This window comes from Bactrocera latifrons, unplaced genomic scaffold (assembly GCF_001853355.1).
Source record: "Bactrocera latifrons isolate USDA-ARS-PBARC rearing strain unplaced genomic scaffold, ASM185335v1 scaffold_155, whole genome shotgun sequence".
In the NCBI taxonomy this organism is placed as follows: domain Eukaryota; kingdom Metazoa; phylum Arthropoda; class Insecta; order Diptera; family Tephritidae; genus Bactrocera; species Bactrocera latifrons.
Window position 1 is genome coordinate 568,797 of NW_017535019.1, and position 24,583 is coordinate 593,379.

The following is a 24,583-nucleotide window of genomic DNA, read 5'->3' on the forward strand; positions in this document are numbered from 1 at the left end:
CACAACCACGCCTGAAATCTCGATTATCACTTTATCATGCGAGAGTATAAAATGTTCGGTGACACCCGAACTTAGCCCTTCCTTACTTGTTTACTTATACTTTGTTTAAAATTTTTGTATGAGAGCAAGACAAAATAATCAAAAATGCTGAATTTAAAAATTTCTTCATAGTAAAATATCATATTTTCCATTCAGAAGTGAGAAAATAAATATAATTATTTTGATATAAGATCACATGTGTCCAATTAGCCTTGGTGTGGTAGCAACACGAGAATTTCAAAAATTTGCTTTATATATCAAATATATAATATAAGTATTGAAGAATATTCCTGAAAAATTTGAAAATGATTCCAAAAATAATTTCAAATTTGAGATTGTAATATTAAGAATTTTTTAAATCAGCTCCCGAACTTTTGAACGCTTTTGTGTTGAAACACTGCCTTCAAATTCGGTGTTAAATTTTCTCAAACTTGGCACTACCGATCAGCCTGAAATTTCCATACGACATTTTAAAATGAATTTGTCAGGGATTTGTAAGATTTTTTAAAATAATTTCGATTTTTAAGGCCTTCCTCCCAGAATTTTGCAACGACTCGCCAAAGCACCTATTTTTGGAAGCCGTCATTTTGTTAAAAATTAAAATTTCAAACAGCTCTTTGATCGTTGCCTGTATTAATCTTTAGTAATACATTTTTTAATTTTTTGTATTTCACATACTTTTAAGCAGAAAACCCTTCCAAACGTTTATTTTTGAAGGTTTTCCTGGATATCAAATACGAATTCAAGGGAATTTAAACATTTTTCGAAACGAGTTGCCGATTATTGAAAAAAAAAAATCACAAATATATAAGTTCTTAAATTTGTGAAAGGGAAAGATTATTATACCGTGAACAGGGTACAATGAGACGTTGACGACCCCATAAAATAGATTCAGACGTGATCTGTATGTTGAGCTGAGTTGATTTAGCCACATCTGACAGTCTCTATACAGGCGAAATTGTCTCTCAATTTGGCGATATCTATCTACAATTTGCATACGTCTTTTTCTCCCCTAAGAGTTACTTATTTGCCACAACCACCAGTATGGATACATTGTTTTTGGACGAGAAATCTTCTCAAAATCAGGTATATATATATGTATTTCAATGCTTCAATTTTCGAAAAAGTTTACAGATGGAACCACTTTAGATTGTAGCTCACAACGAACTTGTCGATCAGAATCAAGATCTTGATGGAAACATTTTTATTTGTGAAATTTATTCTAGTTGCAGCGACTAAAGCTAGCATTTTCCTTAATCTTAGCAAGGTATTAACATAGGTTGGCAGTTCTTAGTTAATCTTTCATCCGAGACTTTCTAATTAAAAAAGTCAGTGGTTGCAGATTTCGTTTTTGAATTTTGAAGGATGCCTTTAATTTATTTGTTAAGATATTAACGTCTATAATCACTTTATATATTTTCTTGAAAGCATTTCGTCATCCAATAACGTAACATCACTTTTCAAAACTTTACAGGCAAGGAAAAAACGATATAATAGAACCCACTCATATTAAAGCCTAATCTGAGTTCTGGTTATAAATTGGTTATGATAAATGGTTATATATTGTTTAGTGAATTGTAAGCTATTAACAACTCAATTTTGATTTCTTGCTGTCATGTTTTTTACATTTTAGATAACGATGTGTAAAAAAAAACTCTTCAGATAATTTACCTTTCACCATATTTAACGGTGAAAACAGTGAAATAAAACCAATCCAATAAGTTATTATTATGATTATTACCTTTATACTAAATAATTCGAAAGATTTTGTTACTGCACAATTAATTATTGGACCGGTATGTGTAAAATAGATCTTCTTTGCCTCTTTAAATTACTAGTAGTATAATAGATATATATCCATATATATCCGCATTTCGAAAATTACATTGTTTTACACAGAGTATTATTTACCGACGCCCAACAATGGCGCAAATATGCAGAATAGGTTGAATATATAAATATATGGTGCCTGGTGCATATCATGAAATTATTTCGCATTTTGGCTGAAAATTGCAATGGAGGTTTAGGGAGCCAGCCAACGTAACTGCGTTTTTAGTTTAATTGCAAATTATATAAAACAATAGAGTGAATGTGGAACCGGGCAGCAGTGTTGCTTTAAATGCATGCGGACCTATGCACACGGCGAAGGCACGTGAGCGCCGTTGTGTGCGCTTCATTAACGCAACTTTAATTGCCAAGCGTATAAAATGCTAATGTCCGTTCATGCCGTGCCAAACGGATTGCATTATGCAATTGTTAGTGTTTTTGTATTTGCTTAAAATACGCCATTGTTATTGATGTTGCATACTTTGTGGCGTTATAGCATATTCATTAGATTTAACACAAATGCACACATATTAATACAAATTAATACAACAGCCGCCAGCGTGTTTGCGCTAGTGTGTGTGTATATGCTGCGTAGGTGTGTGCTGGTTGTATGGGTGGGTGTTTAGTTTGTAAGTGTGTGCGTGCGTGGAGATTGTTTGACAATGAATTATACTTACGAGGCCGCGCTGCTTATTAGAATTATAGTTCGCATTTAGTTCGGAACATTAGGGCTGCTAATGCAGCCAAGCGCAAAATAATATCGTAATAATAATAAATTTGAATCTCAAAAACAACAAAAACAGCAATTGGTAGAGGCTTACATGTATGCTTTAATGAGCTCACACATAGATAATTTATACAATAGAATTTATTACAAATTTAAATAGAAATTTAAATGCCTGTTAAAGCGCGCAGTTGCGGGTGCGCTTAACCCCAGCACGAGCCCACTTCGCTCTTCCGCCATCGCATGATTGCTTGCTAGGGCGCTCATGGCCACAAATTGCTCTTGCGGGCCACACATGCGCTCCCACTCTCAAACCCACACTCAGGCCGCACTCAGCCCTATGCACACACACACACACATCTACATGTGTGCAACGTGTGCGGCGTTGCGAGTGCTGCATGTTGCCATACGCAGGACAGTGACGCGTCCTTGAGCTCATTTTTCTAGTGCACTCAATGGCACATCGGGTGCATGAGCACAAGAGTTAATGACTTCGTGATTATGTTTTGATTATATTTGAATTTGCAGTTCGGTTACAATTTCACATTTGTTAAGCAATTAATTTCCATAAATAACAAAGTGAACGCTATTTTGTGTAGATACTAAACACAGCACAATAAATTTAGCGCACTATCTTTGGAATATGCCTCTTTTGAAGAAGCAAAAATTTATTTACATTTACACTTTTGATTATAAGCTTTTATTTGGTAAGGCTTATAAGTCTTGTACTATTGTATAAACTTTTGCTAATTTAAGGATTGGAAAATTTAAAGTAATAGAATTTGAAGTATTTTAAAACCGGTGATCTATTTTGATATATCTTGAATATCCTTGTTACCGTCGCCGGCTTACCAGAAAGCCCCCAAAGAGATGGCTGATGGTACTTAAAAAAGATTTCAAAATAAATTTTGTGCACGGAATCATTACGAATGTAGCATTGGCTTACAGTGATTGAGTTGTATCAAAAACACAAGCCTTCAAAGATAGTAGAGTTATCGTTGAAGAAATACTTCGTTTTTGGACAAATTTCGACCTCTTCAGCTGATGAAAATATTGATAAAGTGAGTGAAGTGGTGCTTGAAAACCGTCAGACAACTGTTGGAGAGATACTAAGAGAGCTCGACACCTCTCACGAGTCCGTAACAATGACTTTGGTGGATAGTCTGGATATGAAACTCGTTCTTGCCCGATTCATACCGATAAGGCTGAGTTTTTAAGGTTTAAGGTTAAATATTGCTCTGTGTGATATTTTCCTGTTCCACAAACGGAAAATGCCGTCATTCGCGAAACCTCTTTTCAACTCATCGAAGAGATAAAACAAAATTAGTTTATGGAAGTTGGATATTCCAAGCGAAGTTGGTCTCCATCTGAGACCATACCATCGTAAATCATTCGCAAAATTTTCTTTCGAAAACTCGCAACGTCGACTCATCAGTTGTTGTCATCGTCCCTATAGAAGGACGGGAATAATGAGTGACTTTTTGAGAGTTTTGTTTTTGTTTGTCGAGAGAGGACTTTACTTCTCAATTGCCTACTCATCCCGAAGTAGCATCTGTTGGCAAGAGTTATCTTGCGTGTGATATCCAGGCTCACATTATTGGTGGTGTTTATATTGGTTAGAAGATAGACGAAATTATCTACGACTTCAAAGCTATGACTGCCAACAGTGACGTGAGAGCCAAGTAGCGAATACGATGACTGTTTGTTTGATGACAGGTGATATTTCGTCTTGCCCTCGTTCACTGCCAGACCCCTTTGCTTTGCTTCGTTTTCCAGTCTGAAGGAAACAAAACTAACGTCGCGAGTACTGAGACCGATTATATCAATATTATCGGCATACGCCAGTAGCTTTACACTTCTGTTCTGCAGCTCAAGTTATTTTCTCTACCATACACACAGTCATTTTTTCCCTTAATTTGATACCAAATCGGTAAAAAAAAAATTGCTTTAAAAGGTTATGACTGTCTACTTGTCTAAAAATTCATAATTTGTCAACTTAATCAGTTAAGAAGGAAAAGTTTTATTAAAAATTTATCCGTTTATCAATAGGGCGGTTAATATTACTGGAATAATCTTCAAAAACACTTCTTTCATAAGTTCCTTGATGGCAGTGGAAATTCGAGCAACATGTTTTATCGGAATCAAGATGTAAACGGTAACTTAGTCTACATTACTAATATTTCTATGAACCACTTAAAAACAAAAATATTACTTTTGAGCTGGTAGAAATTGTAAAATGTACGTAAAATATTTGGTCGTTTATTAAGTTACTTCGTTTAATGTTAATAGCTGATCTTACAAAAAGTTTTCACAGCCAGCTTCACACAAAACCACTTCTTTGAAATATTTTTTCTTAATTTTTTATGAACACTTTTTGTTTGAAGTTTTATCGAAAACGGTATTTTTAGCATACATTTTTTACTGTTTTACCGTCAAAATGATTAATATGTCTTGTGTACGAAGAAGATTTATCGGTTGATTGCTAATGTTATAATTGTTTTGCAATCCTCGTTCCAGCAGTTTCAATTCTGAGAAAGGCCCACGTCCTGGAAGTAATCTTGACGCCAAAGTGGATGAAATAAAATCGTAGGTTGATTCTTATCGCCGCATAACCGCTCAAAATCTTGCGATGGATTACATTTTTCTAACACGACGCAGACACATGAAACGTCTATAATTAACTTCGAATGATGGGATATGGCTTACTTATGTTACGCAAGTTCTTATGTAACGAATTATTTTACTTAGCAAACGAGCCAATATATGCGCACAGAGCAAGTGAATACGAAAACATTAATTTAGAACTGAAAGGAAAAATCAAGAAATCGAAAAAATTTAATCCAGATAAAAAACGGTTTTAAACAAAGAGATATAAGTATCATATTAATTGAATGTTCTCTACCAAAAAATGCAAACAGTTAAATATAAATTGTACGACTTACTTTCCGAATTTAATATATAAGATTAGGTTGTTTTATCGTCGCATCGGGTCATGCTATACATTTTGGAAAGGTCATTTCACGCTAACACGTGTTTGATTGATTGTCGTTTCTTTGAAGTCGTTCGTGAGTTCCTGAGTTATAGCGTCGCAATCATGAAGCAAAATAAAGAGAAAATACGGTATATTTTACAGTACTACTACGATAAAGGCAAAAATGCATCTCAAGCCGCCAATAAAATGTGTGCAGTTTATGGACCCGATACAGTTTCCATTTCCCCCGCACACCGATGGTTTCAACGTTTTCGTTCTGGTGTAGAGGTGGTCGAAGATGCGCCACGCTCCGGAAGGCCTGTCGTCGAAAATTGCGATGAAATCGCTGAATTGGTCGAAAGAGACCGGCATAGTAGTAACCGTAGCATCGATCATGAGATGGGCATGAGTCATAAAAAAAATTTTATGAACAATTGAAAATTCAATAAGAATACCGCAAGACTTTTTTGACAGACTAATATATTTCATAGGAACTCTTATTGAAAAATGCTTTAAGAACAGCCCTACTATTTTAACCAAAATATTACCTACAAAGACGCAATTGGGTTCTAAAACACCAACTGTGCGTCTATTTATACGCCACAACCGTAAATCTTGCTGATAAATGTTCATCATACGCCACGGGTCAGCTTTTTGTTTTTTTTTTTTTTTTTTTTTGTTTTGTTGCATACACTCTACTGATTTCTACATTTGCAACCACTCAGCATTTGCTCTGCATAAAAGCGTTCAGTAGATTTATTTGGCTGAATCCCCCGACCAGCAGCATAAAATACACCAAATAAGCTGGTGATCTTTCTATTTGCCATTTCTTCTTCATTCTGAAGAAATCTAAATATTCGCATGCTGTAGTGGCAGCATCAGCGCAGACAATCTGTTAAATTTTATGCAATCAGCTTGTGCACACACATACGACAAGCACAGTCTAACATTTACACACACATACAAGTACTTAGTTAGATTTGAGCGGGCGATACTCACCGACAACATTCAAATGCAGAAATATTGATGTGGGCGGATGGGTTGACACTTGACATTCATAGACGCCCGCATCACGTAGTTGCACAAATTTTATTTGCAGCGTCCAATCCTGTGGCATGCCACATCACGATTGAATTGGACAATCGCGCGTTAGTGAGCAGCAATGCAATTGGTTGGGTGGGTGTCCGAGTTGCCGGCAGGTCCACAGTGGTACGAACGACATGAAGTGGGGCGAAGCATTGGAAAAGAGAAAAATAGAAATGGAAATAGAAATAGAAATATAAATAGCAACAGTGAAAAATTGTTGGATAATATGCTAACAGCATTCGCAGATAAATGTAACACAATCAGTGGCAGTGGATTTTTGGTGCGGCTTGCACATGAACTAATGCATTTTACTTGTAACGTACAGCGAACCAAAGCAAAATGAAAAATCAAAATAAAATTGATTATGGACACCAATAGTGCGCGCGCAAAAAATTTAGATTTTTGCAGAAAAATGAACGCAGCGCTTTTTCTAGCCAAACACAACATTTTTCATTTACTTTTCCATTTTTTAATTTCTTTTTTGTTTTTTTTGTAGACTTAGCTGGCATTTCCGCAACAAAGTGTGAATGCGCTGCGAATTGTCGCACACGGCCGCCACTGCGCTGCGTTATATTTATGCGGCTTGTCGCATTTGGCTGCCTGATTGCCGCTGATGCCTTGTTGTTATCGTGCCGTTTTTCTTTAAGCCCGTCAGGGGTCAGCTGGCGCTGTATGCGTTTGTGTGTGTGTTGGCGCACCACTTTATGCCAGTCACGTTTCATCGCTGCGGCCAGCTATTTTAACCACACATGCGCATGCAACATTCATTGCACTCGTGACGCAATGGCACATCACTCACGTATTCACGCGTGCGGCGAACATTGCACGTATGCCAAGTGCATCCGTTGCAGTGGACACTTTGCTGTGCATGTGTGTGTGTGTGTAGTATTTATGAGTGAGTGTTAGTGCATTAACGAATGCAAGGCACGAAAAATTTTTGAGTTTTAAAGTGTGGAAAGTTTTTCAATAATTTTGATCTTTTTTTGTATTTTATATGTTTGTTATAATATGTGACAAACTTGGTTCATAAGGAGCTTATTGTATGTAGGTTAGTTTATAACACAAAAAGTTTGTTATATAATAAACTGCCGCCTAGACTGCAAGTCTCATATAGCACTTTGTATTACCTCGGAATGCTTCAAATGCGTGGCACTGAATCGCTCATCACTGCTGTAGGTAGTCAGTCCCACTGTCAGTAGATGGTAGTCTTTTTTGCGTATCCAAGATACCTGAAATGAGCGAAAAGAATATCAAATATATTGTAGCGGTTGAAATATGCGCAAAAGAGGCAATAATACATACATATTTCAACATATCTACCGAAATGTTGAGCGCCACATAGCCCACATACTTAAAGATAAGAGTATATTTCTAAATTTTCTGCTTTCAGAAATGTTTATAGCCTTTTTACAATAGAAAAAAATCATCCATAAAGACAAAGATCGTTAGTATGTGTGATATTACATTATAATTAAACACACTTTATCATAAGTGGAGTTTATGAATGCGCCTTGAACTTCACAGATTACACTGGAGTATTTAAATAATATTTTCATAGAACTGCGACCACATAAAGGAATAAAAATAAAAAAGTATGACAGCAAACATCCCTGAAAATATATATTTCTATACAATTTAATATATCACATATATACAGCGGGGAGCTAAAGCGAGTCTAAGTTTGTTTTTACCGCATTTCGGAGAGAATGATGAAGAAATAAGTATAGCAAATGGTAAAAATGTTTATTTTCTTTATTCCGTATATAATTTACTATAAATTAACAGAAGAAGGAATAGATGAACAAACAAAGATAGAAAAAAAACGAAAACTAGAACAAGTCGTATTTTCTCATTCAAGCACCATTTTAATTTTATTACCAACAAACAGGAATGTTAAATTGAATTTTATTATAATATTAACGTTTGGTTCATAAGATTTTTTTTGTGATGCTTTTCTAACGTTTTGGTATTCTTCCAACAAGATTTTCCATGACTTCTTCAAGAACCTTTTGCCATATATTTTTTAGGCTTGGTGGAGCTGATTGATATTGTGCCAATTGTCTTTTAACTATCGACCGCACATTTTCATTGGATTGAGGTTAGGGCTTTGTGCCGGCCACTTCATCAACTGGATATTTTGGTTCGGTAGACATTTTTGCACGAATTTTGCTGTGCGCTTCGGGTATCCATCTATTTCAGCTTCGTTGTAAGCACTGTGTTCAATAAATTTGTGAAGATGGTTCTTTGATAGTATTAGATATTGCTCTTTGTTCATTATTCCTTTTATATTGTGTAGTGGTGCAATGTACCGCCAGGATAAACAGCCCTTTTACCGTTTGCTTAACATGATGTCGTTAGATGGCTCCACTGGAATGGCGTTAGCAATATTGTTTTCCATCTGGCTGAAACTTTCCAGTCATTTCTTCTCCGATTTCGAAGCTGTCTGGAAAACTTAAACGTGCCCTCACATTTGTCTCCGACAATGCAGGTTTTCTTATCTTTATTTATGTCTGAAAAACCAAATTGGGCGTTAATAACTTATACTTTCTCATATTATAAACCATATTTCGAGAATCCGCATTTGTTAACAGCCGATGATGGTCACCTAAGAAGGTTCGCAACTTAAACCTTGCATCTTTTTCGGACGCATATGACCACCGACTGACTTAATTTATGTTTATTACCTATTAACCGAGACGAACAGCCTTTCTCGGTAAGAGTTATTATAAAATTTAAATGTCCTGACTTAATTTCCGCACAATTTTGAAATATTAATAAAAGTAGGCTTTCAATTAAAATGTAGCCACTTCGACACTTTAAATCATAAAAAAACGAATAAACGTTAAACGTTTTTTACTTGACATTTATTGGTCTGTTTGCATGACAGCTATATGTACGTAATACGATACTTTTTGAACACACCAGTGCTCCAACATGAACAAATCCTACGAAGAGTCTGCCGTTGCCTTCAAAAAAAAAAAAAAAAAAAAAAAAAAAAAAAAAAAAAAAAAAAAAAAAAAAAAAAAAAAAAAAAAAAAAAAAAAAAAAAAAAATGTATGTTAAACTTTGTGATATGTTTTCAAATAACGAACCTTTCCATACGGAAAGCTATAAGCTAAAATAGTCTGATCTGTACAATTCCTTGGGTGATTAAAACATTGCCCTGGGCAATTATTCTTGTCAACTTTCTTGAAACTATCTTGTTAAATTAAATGTTTTTCATAATACAGGGACTTAATTTTCAACGATCAATTATTGTGGCGGCTATATGCTATAGTGATCTGATATCGGTGAATCTTACAAATGAGCAGCTTCTTGTGAAGAAAAGGATGATTGCCAACTTTCAGTTCGATGAGAGACAAGTTCGCATATATAGACATATATTTAAAATAATCGATTCAGCAACAATAGAATTTGTAGCTTGTAAAACTCAGTTCGCCTGAGCCCTTCTTGATGTCGTGCTACCTACACACAAGCCAAAGATTGACGTGTTACCCAAAAAGTTCATTAATCATTGGACTTAAAGTCATAAAATTCGCAATTCACTCACGTAACATGTAGAAAATGGTTGTTCAAAGCACGTATGCTAACTTAACACAACTATTTATACACCATGTATGTACACATATATTCGAAGTTGATTGATATACATATATATATATGTGTATGGACAAGTTTACATACACTTTCATATTGCAATCAATTTCGAATTTATAAAATATTGATGAATTTATCTCAACGCAAGCCTGCCGGTGTTCGGGTGGAGGCATTTATTTGAGGTTGTAAGCGAACGCAAAAAAAAGAGATACAAAATGAAAGAAAAATATTTAGAGAAGCGCTGTGTAATACATAACAGTTTATACTTCCGAGAATAAGGGACAGCCACAAGTCTTCGTAATGACATTAAGCGAATTTCGATTTTCTTATCTCCTGCTTTTAAGCACTCACAGCGAAAGCTTAACAAATATTATTATATAATCTTTTTCACCTTCTTTACTTTTATTTAAATGCCGCACAGGCGACTGGCCAAACAGTATTGTCCAACACAAGTGAAGCATTTGGGCACAAGCCACTCATATCCGCTGACTTTAGAGGGAATCGAGCAGAGACACATATTAATAATTTTCAGTTTAGTAAACGAAAATGTGAAAGTAAGCACGACATAAAACCGTATTGCGGGTAATATAAGGCGAGCGTCTGTTTAAATTTAAATTTATTTACTTTGCTACTTTTACTCGTACGCACACGCAGCACGAGCGGCTCTAAGGACGGGTAATAGCCGAGGCGAGGCCTAAAACTTTATTCAATATGCACCTTTTTTTTTATTGTATATCATTTGGTTTACATGAGCTTCTATTGTGTCAGGTCGTTTACTCCAACTGTTATGAGCTGCTGTGTTGTTGCTGTTATTGTGCGGCAATTTATTTTCACTGACGCTGCTTTGCTTTCCCACTGCGCATAAGCTTCTATGTGTGTGTGTGTGTGAAAGTACAATTTGTGTGAGCCCATTTTCAAAGCAAAACGAAAGAAAGCAGCAATCTTCATATGGCTCTTTTGTTTTCTAAATTGATTGTGGCGCCATATTGCCGTCTTCGAACCGACCGCCCAGACCAACAATGGAGGAAACGAAGCAAAGTGCGTCAAATTGACGCAAATGTCAAGCCATTGAATAATATTTCCACTCATTTGCTGTCGTTACATCTCAATAGACTGGCCGTATTTTGTTTGCGTATGAACTAAGAGACACAATATGTTATGGGCGATTATGTATGAACACATACACACACTTTGTCATTAAGAGAGAATTACTTCGACCCTAAAATGAACTTTTCACAATTACTATTCACGCACATGAGATCTGCATTTGCCTTTCTTTTTGAAGCAAGGAAAATGAAAGTGAAAGGCGATACTTTAGAATGCCATGAACTGTTATTTATGTAAGTACCTACTAGGCATATTCATTGTTGGCACATGTTGGTCACTCTTGCCGCTGAGTGGCCCATATCAAGACTACTTTGCTTATTGAATTGTAAATGCTAAGCGTTTATAGGGTTCGGCGATTTCCGTTATGCCGAAGAAAGTAGCGGAAATTGTTCTCGCACATTTTTCGATTTTTCTAAGCAAATATACTTCATATATTCTTTTTGTATATTTACTTGTTTGCCTTGGAAAATGGCTTCATATTTGCATATGAGGGGCACATGAGTGCTCTATTGTTGAATCGCAGATCGAATATATTTGCTTTGGGCATAGGGAAAAGGGTTACAAAGATTGTATTTACATCTAAGATATCTTGTCGAATTTATTAAAGGCAAATATTTACATAACAGAGTGGACGAAATCTGAATCAGATTCACTTAGAAATTAATTGGGTATTCATATTTACAAAAGGTTAGTATTCAATGCTATTTTTATCTTATTTTTGAGGTTTAAAAGATTTGAGCCATCTCGAAAAAAGCCGTGCCTCATTCACGCACGCTTACGTGGTCTTATGAAAAACATAAAAGAACTACTGCTTCCTAAAAATATTTGCCACGCAAAGCTTTTCTTTAACTCTACATTCTTCTATCAGTTTAAAGCTCAGTCCAGAGCAACACTTTCCATTTAAGAAAAAAGTGAAGCATAGTAAGGTTCCAGAAAACCATTTGCAACCACACCGTGTGCAAAATTTTCAAAAAAGCTGGTTACCGATGTCAAGTCACACGGAAGAAGTAATTTATTTCATTGACGAACAGACAAAAGCGACTTGCATTTGCCAATGAGTATAGTAATATGACGGTGGAATTTTGAAAACGGGTTATTTTCTCAGACGGAAGCATATTTTGCATATTTGGAATAAAAGGGCGAGAGCTTGTTTAGAGGAAACGCGGTACTGCACGCAATAAATAAAATCTTGCGGCGTCAGTAAACTGTGGTCAGGCGGTGGTGGTGTAATCGTGTGGGGTATATGAATAGTAATCGATACACAACATAGAGTTTATCGAGTCAACAATGGATAGGATAGTTTATTTGGATATAATTAAGGCAAATTTGAAGAAAACTTCAGCAAAACTGGGGTTAAAGGATAGGTAGTTGTTCCAACAGGACAATGCCACCAAGCATACTATATAACACTGAAGATTTGGCTTTTTTATCAATCACCAGATCTCAACTTCATTGAACACTTATGAGATTTGTTAGAACGTCGTATCCACTAGCACCATATTTGCTCGGAAGAAATGATAGAAAGTGTTATCTTTGAGGAATGGAGCAAAATCACAATGGAGGAAACGTCAAAGCTCTTAGTTGAACAAATGATTAGTATAAGAAAGAAAGAAGAAAAAACTCTAAATAATTTCACAGCCTTGCGAATTAAGGCATTTAAAAAAAAAAGTACTCATCAGCCTTTGCCTCGAAATAAAACAATTCATAAAAGAGATACAGAAAGAAATCCGAATTGATTGCCTTACTGTGACGCCTAAGCGAACAAAACAATTAATCAAAAGAGAGGCAAAGTGTATAACGAATTTCAGGGGAATTAAGTTGAGCATCCGTACAAGCAAACGGTGAAAAAACTTAGATATATTTATGTATGAAATAAAGTACTGGCATATATATTTTTCACTGTTTGTTATTCTTATCTCCGTATAATTCTCACAAAAAATATGGCAATGATATTATTTTGTGGGTATACAATCTGTATGTGTGACACATTTTGTTTTTGAAATTTTGAAATATATGTAACATTTTGCGCTTTTTTTTGGACACAATGGCACGCAAGGAAATGTAAAATATGTTTTCCGCAAAATTAGTTGGAAAAACAAACGACAAGCGCAAATATTCAAAGGGTTACAACTTTCAAAGACGGTGAATTGGAGACGTCACTCGAAGACGAATCGTGTAAAATGCAAGAAAGGCTTGCTTCAGCATTGTGAGGCACTCGTGAAGCTTTTTGAGAGAGATAGCTTTTTGATGGAAATGATACAGGTAGCGGCAGTAAACGGTCATATTCTTTAGTTATTGCAACGTCCGATTATTATTTGTTCTTTGTAAAGGCACATGGTCTAGCCCAGAAGCAGTTTTACTCACAAGACAACATCCAAAAATGACTTAATTCTTGTATAACCTCACAAAGTGAATAGTTTCAATGTAACGTAATTCTAGCTTTGTCAGAAAGATGTGTGAAAGTTGCAATTAGCGATGAACTATACTTCGAATAATTTGTTTGTAACTATTTCCTTACTATAAAATTGTACTTTCATTAAAAAACAAACGGCAAGAACTTAATTGTATACCCAATATCTACACTTTATGCTTTGTTTAATATAAAATAAGCGCTAGAGCCACGCCCATTTTTCATACAAGCATCATAAATGGCTTTCATTTTACAAGGCACCTAGGCCTGAAGAAGTTTCCGAAATGAGACCAAATTCTCATATATGTCTGATCTTCAACTTTTCGACTTTTACTATTTCATATTATGAAAAAATGATCTTTATGTCGTTAGTTGACTTTACTCTATATATGAGAATCTGATTCTTATACATATATGGATATCCATCCATCTAACTAAATGGCCGTAGTATGTACCATATTTCAACCGACATTTAATTCGTAAAGCTTTCGAGAGCAACCAATTTCCAGCTGGAACCGAACTCAGCCCCAACTGACTTGTTACACACAGCAATGAGCTTGCGTTGTGACTCTCCAAACAGCAGGCGTAAGAGAATTGCGTTTTATTTATGTAAACACTCATGAGCGGAAGTGCTATAAAAAAGCAAGAATTTGCATGTTGGCAAACAAAAAACGAACCGTCGAGAATAAACAAAGAAGAAATTACACACATAAAAAATGCGGATAAAGATAACAGCGAAAGCGAAGGACGCAGACATAGGAAAAGCACACTTCAGAGTGTGACAAATAAGGAAGAGTGAGCAAGAGAGTGAGGAGGAGAGTGAGAGCGAGCGTGTTATAGTGAAAGTGAAAATCTGAAGTGAAAAAATACGGCAACAAATCACTTGCAGTGCAAAAAACAAAGAGAATTTATTGCGATTTTATGTTAATTTATCTGGAAGCGCACACGAACACACACTCTAGCGCACGAACGCATACGAGCACAGCATGTGATACATATGCACGTACATAGGCAACGAGTGGCACGTAAAAACGTTTTGAAGGGCACGGGCGAAGGATAAGAGCAGCGAACGATTCGTAATCGCGCCAAGCTTTTGTTTATATGTCAGTGTGTCACTTCGGCTGTGCGGCTGGGGGCGGGTTTGCCTCTGTGGCGCAGCTGTGCTTTGCTTAGCGTTTTCTTGATAAATTTTACAGTCCGTTTTATGTTTACATTTGTGTGTGCCATTCACACATGTGCATATTTGTCATTGAGCGTGCTTGCTGCGCAGCTGGCATTGTCGTTGTCTTTTAAGCGAACATTCTTCATTTTTACTGTTGCGCTGTCAGTACTGCTTACAGCCATTTAATGTGCATTTCAACTTTTTCCTCTTTATTTACTATATAGTATATGAAGTTTACTGCCGCCGTTTTGACTCCTTTAACCGCACTGATTTGTTGCATTACTCTCGCTATAAAAATTGAAATACTTGCATTCACAGCTGGCGTGCTGTCACTTTTGGCGTTCACAGTTCACATAAAGGCATGCCAATGAGTAACTTCTTCATCTCTCATGCGCTCATAAAACACATACGAGACAAGTACAAATTTATCAACATGTATGGAATGAAACGGAGCTTATTTGAAATATTTATGTTATCACTCAACACGTAATTGTGCCACTGTTTTTCGAGACTTTCAACAATTTGCAATTATTAGTCTTAAAAGGTCGTATATAGTCAAAATAAATGTCTGGACATAGATAAAAGAAATAAAACACATATTTATTGCATGTACATACAGTGTGAGGCAAAACATATTGGACTCATACCAACGAGTTAAATTATCACTTTCTGTTCTCGCAAATAACATTTTAAATATAATCAAATTACTCAGATTTTAAAAATAACTATTTATTTTATGAAAACACACAAAACCTAGGAAATTATTTGACTCCACACCATTTTATATGAACAAATTAAACATATTCAATATTCAGTCCGATACAAAATATTAAAATTTTTTTTTTAATTACTTCACTGCACATATTTGACATAGAAGCTCTAAGCTCCTTAATACTTTCTTGTGAGATGTTTAACCAGACTCGTTTTGCAGCTATGAATAAGTTGAATTTATTTCCAATCACCTCTTTCTATATCTTTGTGTTTATTATCTCCCAAATACTCTCAAAAGGATAGAGATATAGCAGTTGAACTGGCCACTTTAGAACATTAATATTTGAGCTACGTCCTAGTTTGTCACAAGTTTTGACGTACGATTTAGGTCGTTGGCGTGTTGAAAAGATAACGAAAGTGGCACATTTTACTCGGCATGGGGAAGCATTACGTCCTCAAGAATTTCCATCCCCATATCATGATACGATCTCCAAAGTGCTTAACCATACCATGACAGTATCTGGAATCTAACTACTTATTTTTTGGTCAGCGAACTCTTCTCATTCTCTCTGAATGCGTATTAAATTTTAATTCATCAGAGAAAAGTTTTTTTTTTTTTATTGTTTCACAGACAAATTGATGTGTTCCTTAGTTGATTTTTTCTTGATATAAGTGGCTTTAACTATCCCACCTGCGCATGCCCTTCTGTGTAGAGAACGGCTATTCACTTTCAAATTTACAGCTTTAACCGTGCTTGCTGCCCGCTTATCTGTAAACTTTTTTAGTGCTCTAAGTATTTTTGAGGCGTCATGCACCATGTTGTAGCTTTGGGTTGCCCTTAGCGATTGTGAGTTTTCACAGATCCACTGCTGGATGGTGTATATTTACTCGAAACACATTCTTGAAGGATTTGTAAACGTTGTTCGGGCATAAGTCTGATGAAGTACCAAACAATACACAACAAAAACAGCATCACGCTTGACACGACTCAAGGGTGATATGTTAAAAGCGGACCTCTACTGAGATCACCCGTTATTTAATGTGAAATATACACTAGTCAAAGACCAAACTATTCACACTTAGAGTTGTTCAGAACTCAACGTTTTGAAATTAATTACTTTTAATTTGTGAATTTATTTATATATTTTTTAGTTTTACCGGCATATTGATATATGAACACATTCTTAAAAAAGAGCTTAGGGTGTTAATTGGGTCACAGAGCTACATAAAGGTTATTTCTACGATTTTTCTACTCTAGAATTTTGAAAAATTCGATTTTTTTTCATATATTATATTTAAAGTTTAGACTCTTAAGAACTTATCCTCCAAAGGATTTTTAAAAATTAAAATTATGTTAAGAGCTACAGTTACTTTAGTGACGCAGTACCTAGCGCACTAATAAATGACTTAGACTGTCTGACATTTGACTCACTTTTTTAAACGCGAAACTACTTTTTTTTCACACGGTATCGGCATTATCTCAAGTTCTGCAAAACCGATTTACTTGAAATTTTGTGCGAACTTTCTTTATATAATCCTTTATCGTTTCTACCAGCATCGTGTCATAATTTTTGTTTTTAATATTTAAAACAAATTCAGGAATTTCAAAAAGAAAGCGTAAAAAATAATTTTTATTTTCAGGAAGTCGCCATTTTTCAAAAAACAAAAAAAAAAAAACAAAAAAATGTTTTCGTGTTCCCTGAGGTAGGGACTATAACATTATCCGTACTAATTAAGAATTTCTTTTGATTTTTTTTTCAGACCACCAGGAGAGTAGGGATCAATGTCACCAGAATGCGCCATTTTTTTTACACCTGTCTCTCCCCGCTCAAATTATTTTAATTTTTAATATTTTTTTGTAAAATTTTTTTTCTGTATTCTTAAGATATCAATAAAGACACCATAAAAAATGGACAGTAAAAATATTTTTTGGTTTTTTTTTAAATAAAATTCAAAAAACTGCCCAAAATTTGACTTCTAGACTACATACCCCCTTAATATAAACAATCATATGTTTCAAATATATAATATGACATATCAAAGGTACATATTTGAACAATGCCTCCTGAAATGTTGATATAAAAATGTTGAAAATTCAGCTGTTGAGCCCTCATCTCCCTGGATGTCGCACAATTCCGTTGGTACATATACTTATATGTGAATCTCGTGTGTGCACTGACGTGGCTTGATATGCGAAACCTCCGAAGGGTCTAAATCTTAAAATTTTACTCGGATCGATTTAAGATTTTGGGCGAATATTTTAAACATATTGTAATATTTAACAAGACCAAAAATCTAGTTTTTAAAATTTCAAACCTACCTCTTAATAAAAAAATATATTCCCGTTTATTGATTTTGTTTTTTTTTTTTTTGAGTTTTATGAACGAGTTAGTCTCTTGTCGCATAAATGTGTAATACATAGTATTATGTACTTTTTCTCAAAATTTAACAAAGTAACTTTCTCCTCTCCTATGCAAGTAAGGCTATTACTAAAATATTATTTTTCTTATATTAAAGCACTTTGAGGGCATAGCAAAGCTACTTTATTATTTTAAATGCAAATATATTAATTAAGATGTTTCGTACTTTGAAAAATTAACTTTAAACAAAATTCTAAACTTTTTGCTTAAAATTTAGATTAGTAAAACCAGCTTGGAATTCAAATTATAAGCTTTAAATAATGTCAAAGTGAAACTGCAAAATTTCGTTTCATGTAACTGTACAATTAAAATAACACTGAAAATTCAAACTGTTCAGCTACGAAATTCATATTTTCCACTTGAGAGCCTTGCAGAGCAGCAAGATGCAATTATATGAGATTTCACGGTAAACAAATCAATTTTCAAATCTAAGGCATCAACACACGAACACAAACATGTTTGCATATTATGCGCATTTGAGGGGAGGAGTGATGTAGCAGTGTGGGGGCGAGTGAGTGCAAAGTTCAAGTGCTGCGAGCAATATTTTAGTTACCTGCTAGTTGTTAGCTCAGCAAATCGAACACAAGACACACACACACAACTCAAGCACATTTCCAATGTTTTACAATAAATAAAAGCAAATTGCTTTTCTTCTGCCACTCTGCATGTGCTTGCATTGTAACTGTGTAGTTTTGGCAATTTCACTCGAGAAAGAAAGTGAAATAAATTTTGAGAGCGCTCAATAATACAGTTCCAAGTAAATGTGTGTGTGCGCTCAGCTTTTTGTAAGATACATTGCTCGTAAATATCTGCTTTTAGTATAAACATATATGGTATGTACATATGTATTTATGGCAAGCTGGATTCGAATAGTTTTCTGTCTCGCAAGCAATCAGTATTAAATGTTTACCTTGAATTGCTGCCCTTGCTGTTGTTGTTGCTAAATTGAAAATTACACTTTCAAACGTTTGCATATGTGTGCTGAGCACTTCATTTCTAACGAAATATTAAATATTACAAATTTCCTCTATTTCTTAGTTGAGCTGTGCGCATCTGTTGCAGCCAAATTCATTTTAAATGGTCCAGCAGTTGACCCAAGGGCATTTATTGCTCTAAAAGTGCCAACCGAAAGTCAAAGAGCAGTAGGTAATAAACATAAAACTGCATGAATTATATTATGATTTTGAGTTGAGTTGGAAGTGGTGAATGCTTTATTGATTTCTGATTGGTGGCAAGGTCGCAAGGGTATTCACATGCAAATCAGAAAAAGCGTTTTTGTCTTAGTTTTTGGAAGAGCTTCTTATATCGGAAATGAATACGAATATTGTAAATACACATAACTTAATGCACCTTAATAATATGTAATTTACGTTGTCAACAAAGTCTTTAATTTCATTCAAAATGCAGACGTAGTGAATATGTACTTTATTCGACTCTAACGACATGCATAGCTTACCGTAGGAAAATTCTATCCCATACACGCTCTGGGATCCTTTCTAGGCAGTGTCTTAGTTGCTCTCTTTCACTAAAGCAACATTTTCAACGTTATCATTGTGGGTGAAGCAATCGGATACATTGTTGTGTCATGTCATTGCACAGCTGAGTCGGAACGCGACTGAATGGCATACCAAAAAATAATTATACTTAGCTGTATACACTTAAATACTTATTTCATTGAAATTATTTCTATTTTCGTACATTTAGTACAAACTTCTTGCCTTTTTCGAGTTTTTAACATAAATTTCTTACTCGTATTGTTCTATAAATAAAACATTATGGCCCTCATAATAATTTTGATGTAATGCATATATTACATTCATTAAAAAAGGTTAATTTAAATGGGCAAAATATGCAAAAATATTAATTGCGACAAGCGGTTACTTTTACGTTGTTTCTTTTCGCCGTCTGGAGGGTATTTGTGTTACAGAAAACTTAAGAGTAAAATGAAAAATATTTTTCCTATGAGTGACGGGTCATTTTTGGCAGATACTTAAATAATTATAATGAAGGCAGTCAAAGTACCCACCTTCGGAAGCTAACAAGTATAATTTTCAGTTATACAAAAAAACTCTCAATGATCTATTCGACAAAGGCAATTCTTTAAAATTCAAACTCAGATAAAGTTAAATATCAAATTTACTGAGCGTTAATTCAAATGGCTTTTGGTTGCTTTCTGTGTTGCTCATACGACATGGTGTACTTTATGAATACTCAGTGTATTTGTATAACTTTAACTGTACATAACTTTTAAATGGTTCTCGTAACATCCTATTCCCAAGGTTATATATTTGTTTGTTTTGGAGATAAAAAGCTTAGAGCAAAGGATTAAAAAATGAAGGTAGGTGAATATTTATCTCATTGCTTGCTCATACCCCAGTGGTACAATGTGCAAGCGCTTATTGTGAAAAAAAAGGCTTATTAACGCAACAACTCATTAATTGTACTAAAAGGATAATTCGAAGAGTTACGAGCTGCGCGGAGAATTAACTCGACGTTAGAAGAATAGCGCACAAGAAGTTGAAAAAAAAAAAATAATTGCGTCGGCTACAAAAGTTTCACAAAACGGTGCACACAACGCAATGCCAGCGGAAAGAGAAGGAAAAACTAAATTAAATGCTAGCATGTAGCATACTTAAAGGCGCTACAGCTGTTCATGGAAATAATTGCTTCCAGCTAGAACGACGCAGCGCAAAAATGTTGCATATAACGCAGCAAATGTCTGCATGCATACGTCAGCACACAAGTGTGTATAATAATTTTTGCAAAGATAGATTGTGGTCTACACAAACGACGTTTTACTGATTTCTATTCATTAAAAGACCTTATGGCATAAAAGGTTTATAACCAACGAAGCTGGAGTAAGGAGTTTTTGTGCAAAGTAGCGCATAATTATAATTTGACTTTAACCAGGGGAGTGCTTCAAACTCCCTATCGAAGTGGAAAGCGCAAAAAGATGTTTTTAATTCTTATGCAAAAAGTTCATGATGGTGAGGCATAATTTCAAATTAATTGGGATTTTTTAAAGCAGGTTGCAATTAAATCGAAATCAAAATTTGTTTTTTTTTTTTTTTTTTTGGAGCAAATATGGCGAAAAATATGACAAATTCTATATCCCATGTAGCCAAATCTTTCAATTGTAATTTCTATAAGAAATAATTTTTCCAAAAAGTTTTGTGGTATTTTGAATGCTTACAAAGGGGGGTAAGGTTATATTTTTTTTTTTTTTTTTTGTTTTTTCTTAACAACCAATATGTCGAGAATATTATGATAACATTTTGAGAAAATTATAGTCAAATTAAGGACCGATCGTGGTAAATGACTTTTGATGTATAAAAAACTTCAAATCGATTTTAACGAAAACGGTACTTTTGAAGTTCGTGGATATTATAACTCAAAATCTACTGAACCGATCCTTTTGAAAATTTGAACACTATTCTTCACATAGATCAACAGGTAACGAGATGGAGTTTTTTTTCAATTTTTTTCTATTTTTTATTAAAAAATTAACCACGATTTTTAGAGCTAAAATTGCACTTTTTCTAACTGCTGAAAAAATAGAAAAAAATCAGTCCTTCTGATTACCTCGAGAAATACATCACTTTTGAAATGCATAACGAGTTATATATAACGACTTTTTTACCAGGGCGCTTCTGGGGATTCACCGTCACCGGCTTTTTTATTAATATTTTTCATTGAAACCTTTTTCTAAGATACTTCAAAAATTGTACAATAATATGTCATTAGATATAATACAATTATAGTACTCATGTTGCCCAAAAAAAAAAAACCACAAATATATTCTTGTTTTTGTTTTACCTTTTCTTTCTTTATGACAATAAAAAAAAAACTTTTTTTACATATTTTGATAGGCTATACATTTGAAAAATACAATACTAGAGGTTTATTGGTGTATTTTTTAATTACAGCCTTCAAAAGATTATCCACTCAATTTAGTCAGCTCTTGAGCTGAGCTTTAAACGCGATGTTTTCAAGTTGTGCTTTCTTGAAGCGTATTTTACTATGTTGACAACAGCTTTTAGTCGAGCTTTTTGCTTCATATTTCATCCAGCCTGGTCGTACGATTGGTTCTATATTTTAAAGCCAACAGCTGATGATATTGAAGCTAGCAATCGAAAAAAACGGCCAGAACTAATCGATAGAAAAGGTTTTGTCTTACATCTGGACAACGCTAGACCACATACATCTTTGACGAGTCAACAAAAACTGCGAGAGTTTGGCTGGGTAAATTTAATGCATTCACCATATAGCCTTGACCTCGCACCATTGAACTACCATTTGTTTAGGCCAATGCAAAACTTCCTTAATGGAGTTAAGTTGGCTTTAAGAGAAGCCTGTAAAAATTACTTGTCGTAGTTTTTCGTCGAGAAACAAGAAAAGTTTTACACTAATGAAAGACTGTCTCTAGCGGAAAAATGGCAAAAAGTGGTCGATCAAAATTTTTTTTTATTTTCAAAAATAGCCTTGTGTTCCTACGTCTCATAATATAAAACAGAGCTAAACTAAATCAATATGACATGGGTTTTACATACCTAAGTGGATCTAATTCATAAACGAAAAAGGTACATTAAATGCTTGGTATGTAAAAAGTATCTTAAATTTCCAAGTTACACTATCGTAAAGCACAGTATTCCATTACAGGCCAAGGTCAGCTAAAAAAAAAAAATAAGAAATTAAAAAAGACGGGCTTGTTGGTTCAGGTTTTTTACATTAACTTTCATTTAATGCCTGCAAGTGTGAATTATGCATTCTCAATTTATTTAATTATTTATCAAAGGACCCCTCTAAGCACTACACAAAAAATACTCATCCACCAAGGAGCGTACAAAAATTAACCTCGCCGCTCTTTGCTACTATTGAACAAAGTAAATTCTGCTGCTCATAAGCAAGCACACAACTATGAAAAAATATAAAAAAGAACACATAAAAACTAATAGGCTGTTGAAAAGAGGGTGTTATTAAGTCTCTTTCCTCTTAGAAATTATAACGTGGCGTATTTATCTTCTTTTGTCTGCATTAAAAAAATCATAAAAATTAATACAATTTTTTTCTGTTATGCACATAATATGCCTAACAATATAATTTATAGGTAGTCAAAAGCAGGAAATTTATTATGTTCCATAAATCAATGTGGTTCGACTACTGCAAACCGCAGCAGTCAGTAATTTATATTAATTTGCATATCGCAAACAATTCTTTCTATGCGCAAAGTTCATGAACTGCGGTGTTGATTTTATGCAGAAAATAGTTGCATTGTTCAAGGCAACAAAGCATAAGCAATAGTATAAAATGTTGCTTAATGTGCGGTTTACATCAAGTCGAATACATGAACAGTCACAATAAGATGAAAGGAAGCCAGTGTTTAGCTGTATTATACGGTGTACCGTATTTTGTGAAATGAACTTCAATGGAAAAGAAAAAAAAAAATTATTTGAAGCATTAAACATTGCTTTTTAAGCATTTTGACCAATTCTCTGGCAATTTGTGAATCATGAAAATAGAAATGCTCGACAACCTATTTTGGACTTCTGCGTAGGAATCGAAGTGGTGCTCAGCCAATGCTAGGGTAGCAGCTCCCAGCCAAGTACAAGGTATCCAGAACTAGTTTTGCTTGGTGTGCAGATGTATTGTTGTGTAACAAAATTACTTTGTAGTCTCTTGTGTCTCATTCTGGTCACTTTTTGATCAATGAATTGTTCAAATTGATCACTTTTCGTAATTATTATTCAGAAAAAATGCGTTACAAATATTTGTTTATATACATATAGTAAGTCTCTGAACCATTTTAAGCCCACCTGGTAGTGGTAGTATAAAAAACAGTGTGGCACCCCCCACAATTTTTTTCTTTTTTCTTTAATTTAATTTTTTCTTTAAACATCTACAAACATAAATCAAAAAATGCTTCTCTTGAACCACTTATAATTCCCGCGTTTTACTTAGAAAGCTTTCTTTTAATCTGACATTTTGCTTCGACCACTTCAACGTTTATCTATTAGAACACATATATTTTAACTCCGACCCTCAAAGCAGTAACTACCGACAATCATTCAGTAAAGTGAATGAATTTATTCAAAGCGCAAGCGGCAGCCAGCGAACGCTGTCGATGCCATCAATCACCCTGACAAAGGTGTGATGATATCCTCATTATTAACATGAGTTGCGTAAGCACATGTGGCATGCCAACTTTGCTGCTTTGAATAATTAATACATCCGTAAATGGTCGCATTATTATGCACGATAGCCAAAGCCACCAACGAAGCCACAGCTTTATAAGTGGCCACAATGTCATAAGTGCCTACTTTTTTCGGTTGATTTAAGCCACATGTGACAATTTATGCCACGGAAGCAGAGCACTTTACAAACACATATGCGTTGACTGGTCATAAATCCTTGAGGTGATCCTTGCGTATTGGAATTTATATGCAACAGCTTAACTAATGCGAGTGGCTATAAATAGATAGTTGGACGGAGATGAGCGTTGATTTATGTTTGAATTGATTGCTGGCTTTAT

At 34.6% G+C, this 24,583-nt stretch overlaps 1 protein-coding gene across 1 annotated transcript in view; it reads right to left on the bottom strand.

The window, feature by feature from the left end:
• The window catches only part of LOC108966090, a 158,759-nt gene that overhangs the window by 15,426 nt on the left and 118,750 nt on the right, over positions 1 to 24,583 (bottom strand). Inside the window, exons 3-4 of the mRNA XM_018928828.1 lie at positions 7,775 to 7,876; positions 6,561 to 6,669 (exon numbers count right to left, since the gene is read on the bottom strand). Coding sequence (XP_018784373.1) covers positions 6,561 to 6,669; positions 7,775 to 7,876 — 211 coding nt within the window. The remainder of the gene's footprint in view (positions 1 to 6,560; positions 6,670 to 7,774; positions 7,877 to 24,583) is intronic.